The sequence below is a fragment of the Tupaia chinensis genome, unplaced genomic scaffold (assembly GCF_000334495.1).
Source record: "Tupaia chinensis unplaced genomic scaffold, TupChi_1.0 Scaffold149798_1, whole genome shotgun sequence".
NCBI classification, from domain to species: Eukaryota; Metazoa; Chordata; class Mammalia; order Scandentia; family Tupaiidae; genus Tupaia; species Tupaia belangeri.
The window spans coordinates 1,696,820-1,702,721 of NW_006209642.1; the positions used below are offsets into that span (position 1 = coordinate 1,696,820).

General features: G+C 35.0%; 1 protein-coding gene across 1 annotated transcript in view; it reads left to right on the forward strand.

Moving 5' to 3' along the window:
* The window catches only part of TBC1D32 (TBC1 domain family member 32), a 226,089-nt gene that overhangs the window by 196,510 nt on the left and 23,677 nt on the right, over window positions 1-5,902 (forward strand). Inside the window, exon 32 of the mRNA XM_027769471.1 lies at window positions 312-452. Within this exon, the coding sequence (XP_027625272.1) occupies window positions 312-452 (141 nt within the window). The remainder of the gene's footprint in view (window positions 1-311; window positions 453-5,902) is intronic.

A 5,902-nucleotide genomic window follows, 5' to 3' on the forward strand; every position in this document is an offset into this window, starting at 1 on the left:
AAGAAAAAAAAAACTAAAGCATTTATAACTCATGCATTCACCATATTTTTTTATTCTTTCATGCAACATCATTTCCCATTTTTCCACAGGGATTGACATTGCCAAAGTTACAAAGTATTAACTTATTCCTATGCCTTGAAATATATATAACAGTGCCTTTATCAAGATTTGTTCTTTCTGCAGCTTTACAGCATTTTGACTTTACATGATTATAGTATTTACAGTAACTTGTTATTCCACCACATTAATTTTATTATTTAACATTTGTCTGTAAAATTCATTATTTAATTCTTAATTTCTCTTTTATGCAGAAGTACCTACCTCCTGACACTATAGAATCTGGCATCCACCCCGTCTATTTTTGCAGCACTCACTATATCGAAATGCTACTCAAAGCAGAGGTGCCACTTGTGTTTTCAGCTTTTCATATGTCTGGTTTTGCACCATCACAGGTAATCCATAGAGTATAGCACTTTTTCGATTCCCAAATCTCAATGTCTTTAAGGAAAATGCATTCTCATCAAATACAAGAATTACATTTAAACTAATATAAGTATTTTTTTAAATCCCTGAACTGATCTTTTTCCTCCAGGTCTGGTATAATAAATTCATGCTTTATAGTAAGTAGATCACTGGCATTTTGAGAGTTCAGTTTCATCTACTCAGGGCATTGACTTCTGAGTGTCTGTGACAGGCAGGATTTTTAATGGCTGTAACAATTTTTTCTTCATAAGGATAATGTAAAGAGTATGGCAACAGAGGAAAAGAATTCTTATCAACGCTGTCTGGTGTGTAAGATACATGTCTTATATAAGAAAAACATCTAGCTGATTAACTTGCACCTCAGCTTTAGTTCCTGCCATTGGGATCTAGGAAGTTTTAATGATTTTTAAAACCTAGAGTAGTGTAGTGCCCAACCTGTGTGACCACAGCCAGTAGTAGCCACAGATGTCTCCCTGCTGTGTACAGCCAGTCCTTCATTGGTGGAGGTATGGATTCTTTCTTTATTATGTTGTAATCAGGCCAGCACTAATATTTTAGAGTCTAAAGCTTTTTGCATTTTTTGAATTAAATCTTTCAGTCTAAACCCAGAATAGGAATACTTAATCAAAAGATATGAACCCTTAAGTCTCTTGGCTCCTATTATCAAGTTGCTTTGATTTTATTCTCCTAACACAGATGGAACAAGTACTTGTCCTTCAGTTCTGGCTATTTGGCTTTTTAAAAACTAATCACCAATTGAATACTTTTTAACATTTACATTTCTTTGAATATGAGCAAGTTTGATTAAATGTTGATTTTTTTTAATATAATAATATTACTAATTTCCCACCTGTCTTAGTATCTTATTGATTCATATATACACTCTTTAAAATAGAATGTAATCGCCACATCTCTTCCATTTCTGAATTACATATATTTTAGTTATTGAAAATACATACATCTTAATCTTAAGTAGGAATAAGCCTATCATTTTTTTAACCTTCCCTCAAAAAAGTTAATTCAGCTACTATGTCTCCCTTTAGATTCTTTTACATGTAGTTTAAGATAATTTTGCACAGTTCAAATTGGACATTAAAATTTGCATATACTTTAGATTGCTATTATGTTAAATTATAAATTATTTTGAGAAAAATTATGTTCTTACTATACTCAGTCTTTCTATTTAGGAATATGGTATTTAAAGTTTAGGAACATGGTATATAAGTTTGTTATTTTTTTGCTTTGTATTATATTTTACAAAAGTCATGTAATTTCTTCCACATAGATATGGTACATTTATCATTACAGATATTGCTACTTAGAGTAGTTTGACATGTGTATTGCATTTTTATTTTCTGTTGAGTTATTGCTAATAATAAAGTCATTATCTTTTTTATATCCATGAAGTTACATGTTATTTCTAGATTTGTGTTCATATTCTTTTTCTCCAACTTTGTAATAATAATGTATTTTATTTCATCTTCATATTTATTAATTAGTTCTTCTAATATAACTCTGAGTCATAATTATGTATAGTTTTTTTTGGGGGGGAGAGGTTTTTGCTATAGGGCGCATGCGTTCACCAGAAAGACAGAGAGAGAGAGAGAGAGAGAGCAAGAAGTTACCCCCCGGCTCCAGGGTGGATGGCCACGCTGCAATCCCTTCTCCATTCTCCTCTCAGGATCTTGGGTGCACACATACCTGTGCCCAGCGTGAATTTTAAGTCACCGGATCCGGGACTTAAAATCATGGTCGACTACATGGGAGTCCAGCGACATAGCCATTATGCCAACTGCTGGTCCCATTATGTATATGTTTTAGACTTTTATTATTGAAAATTCATACAGAATTTTACCACTAAGTAGTAACTGTTTATTGGTAAGGGCTATTTCATGTCATTATTATGGAACAACCCTTCTAGTCTTGTTTGTAAAGTGTTGGTAAAATCATGGTCTACTACATGGGAGTCCAGCGACATAGCCATTATGCCAACTGCTGGTCCCATTATGTATATGTTTTAGACTTTTATTATTGAAAATTCATACAGAATTTTACCACTAAGTAGTAACTGTTTATTGGTAAGGGCTATTTCATGTCATTATTATGGAACAACCCTTCTAGTCTTGTTTGTAAAGTGTTGGGTTTTGTTTCCTTACTTTTAATCACATTAGAATGTTGAATTTTGTCAGTTCTTTCATGGACAAGGTTATCTTGATCTTGGGGATGGTTTGACTCATTTATGTGACCACATTGATAGGTTTCTTTTTAGCAAACTGTGTGCATTCTCATGGGTTTACCCACTAGAAACCTTTTTCTCTTAATTAGACAATACCTCTTCTTGACATTATGGTATTATATTCTTATACTGATTTTGGAAAGACTTTTTATCATTTATTACATGAGGTTATTCTGCCTGATTTAAATTTCCTGAAGTTAGTAAGAAATTTAAATATAGCAAGGATTTACACAGTAGAAAAGAATATACTTCCTCAATCAATTTTAGGTTTTACTGTACGTATTAATACTTAAAACACTTACAGGAACTTTGGATTCCAAAACTTTTCATTCTAGTTGGAGGGAGTTGCTTAAATATTTATTATAACCTTGGGGCCAGCAGATGGCATAGTGGTTACATCACTGGACTCCCACATGTCCAACCACAGTTTGAGTCCCAACCTGGTGGCTTGAAACAGGTCAGGTGCAGGTGTGTGAGTGCCCAAAATCCCAAGAGGAGAGTAGAGGAGATGGGATTGCGATGTGGCCATTCCCACAGGGAGTGACTTCTCACTTTCTGTCTCTCTCTTTCTCTCCAGCGAGCACATGCATCCTATAGCAAAAGTCTCTCCCTAACAAAAGAAAATATTTACTAAACCTTAATAATCAAGTGTTTCTGTTTTAAAAATCTAAGCTGGGGACAATTTTCTTTTTGCTGTTCTGGTCTTAATTAGTACAATGTATATTGTCTAATATCTGCAATAATCTATGAGTCCCTAACATATATTCTCTAGTTTAAAAATAGACTACCAGGTGTCATGGTGGTTAAGGCCCTGGACTCTCACATGGCCAGCTGTGGTTTGAGTACTTGACCTAGTGGCTTGAAAATCATGCCAGGAACATGTACATGTATGCTCAAAATCCTAGGACAATGGAGGAGAAGGGATTGCAGCATGGCCATTCCCCTGAGGGGTGATGTCTCACTTTCCTTCTCACTGTCTTTGTCTAGTTCTCTCTGGCAAGTTTATGTGCTCTATGACCAAAAATAACCAAACTACTAAAGACTATGATAAAAACTTGTAATACCTCAGGCCCTTCTGTATCAATTTAGTAATTAAAAGGAATTTGATATACCTATCAATTTGATATATTTCTCTAAGTTTGATATAACTTTATCAATTTGAAATGTCATATACATAGCAGATTTATTTAGTAAAAACCACTGCATTATTTCCAAGCAGTAATGTTATTCTTTTCCTTAATGTAGAAATGCCTTCTTAATGGTTCCCTATTTGAGCTAATCATTTTGCCTTAAGAAGTACATATCATTACTTTGTTGATATTATTTGTCATTTTATTGCTAATTATAAAATACGAAAACAGCTTTTAAGTAACTAAATAGGTATATATGATTAAGTAATTATTTGGATACAAATTTTATGTTTCAAAGTGTATTCATTTTGATCTAATTAAGAGCAGTGCTTTTTGAAGTTGTATATTTTTAGGCACTAAGGGCTGGTTGATTAGTGACGAATTTGTGGGCAGGTTGCTAAATGAAGTGCACAGATCTCTAGAGTAAAAATAAACAACTAGAGTACAAAAAATTAGATTCAGTTTGGAATGTGTATTTGTTGATTAGAGTTTCTTTTAAAAGTATGTGAAAGTGGAGAGAAAACAAATCAATATATGTTTTCTTTTTGAATGAACAACAGAAAATCACGTTTTAATTAACTCTTGACTGATTTTGTTCACTTCCTTAGATTCAGAAATACCACAGTTCTTAAGTGATTCATTTCATCCTTGAGCTCACCATCCTGCCTGTCATTGGTTATTGTACTGTACTGTGCCAGCAAGTGGGCTGATTTGGATAATCCCCTGATATAATGTAGAAAAACCTTAATTTTTCTTATTTTCTATTTTCTCATCCATTACTAAATCTAAATTATAGAAAGCTATTTTATCATCTATATTTTATGAAAGAATGCTTCTTTTTTTTTTTTTTTTTTTTGGTCAGAATGCTTCTTTTTTTTTTTGAGAGGTTTTGCTATAGGGCACATGCACTCGCCAGACAGACAGAGAGACAGAAAGCAGGAAATCCCCCCCAAGGGGAGGTGGCCATGCCGCAATCCCTTCTCCTCCAGTCTCCTCTCGGGATCTTGGGCACGCACGCACACGCGCCTGCCGTGAGTTTTAAGCCACTGGGTCTGGGACTCGAACCGCGGTCGACTACGTGGGAGTCCAGCGACATAGCCATTACGCTAACTGCTGGCCCCCAGAATGCTTCTTGAAACGTAAAATTACACTAATCAAAAGTGGAACGTTAAGGAGGTCCCAGGCTTGCCTTTTCCTTATGTTGATGATGTTATAGGGCATACCTGCTCCCTTTTTGCATGCTATTTTCACTTGCCAGTTACTTAGTCTGTAACATCTGTTCAAATAGAACTTTCTGGATCCTCTTCAAGGAGATGAGTCTTTTGTGTGTTCTGTGCTTCTGCACTTTTCTTTCAGTAGAAATATATCTTGCTTTGTGGTGTACTATTTGCTCCTACTAGTTAATAACCCTTAAAGGTATGGATACACATGTGCGATTTATCTTCTGGTCCTTTGAATGTCTAGCACAGGGTCTTGACTTGAAGTGTAACACTAATGCTGCCTTATATCTGTAATGATTCTTTGCAGTTTAACAAATGCTTCTTGATCATATTTTATTTGAAATTTTAAACAACATTATGTAGCAGATGGAGAAATTCAGGACTGGCAAAGTGAATTGATTTACAGAGGTCACTCATAGTAAGACCATTAATTGAAACCTATGATTCTGAAACTAGTTTTCTTTCCTACTTTACTAAAAATCTTCCTGTGGTGAGAGTAAATAAGGCCAGAAGAATTGACACAATGGTAATGCCATGCTCTGCAAATGCTGGACCCAGGTGGACCAGTTCTGGGGTTTCACCCTGAAATCTCCCTGTCCATGCTCTGTGTCTGTCTCCTCCTTCGGACCAAGCTGACTGGGGTTGGATGGTATCATGAGGGCCCTGTTAGGGGTGCCTGTCTTGTGTACATTTCTCTCTCTCTCCCTCTGTCATGAAATAAACTTTTAAAATGAAATAAATACAAGTAGTATTTTTTTTTTTTTTGAGAGGTTTTCTCTATAGGGCATGTACGTTCACCAGACAGAGACATAGAGACAGAAAGCGAGAAATCA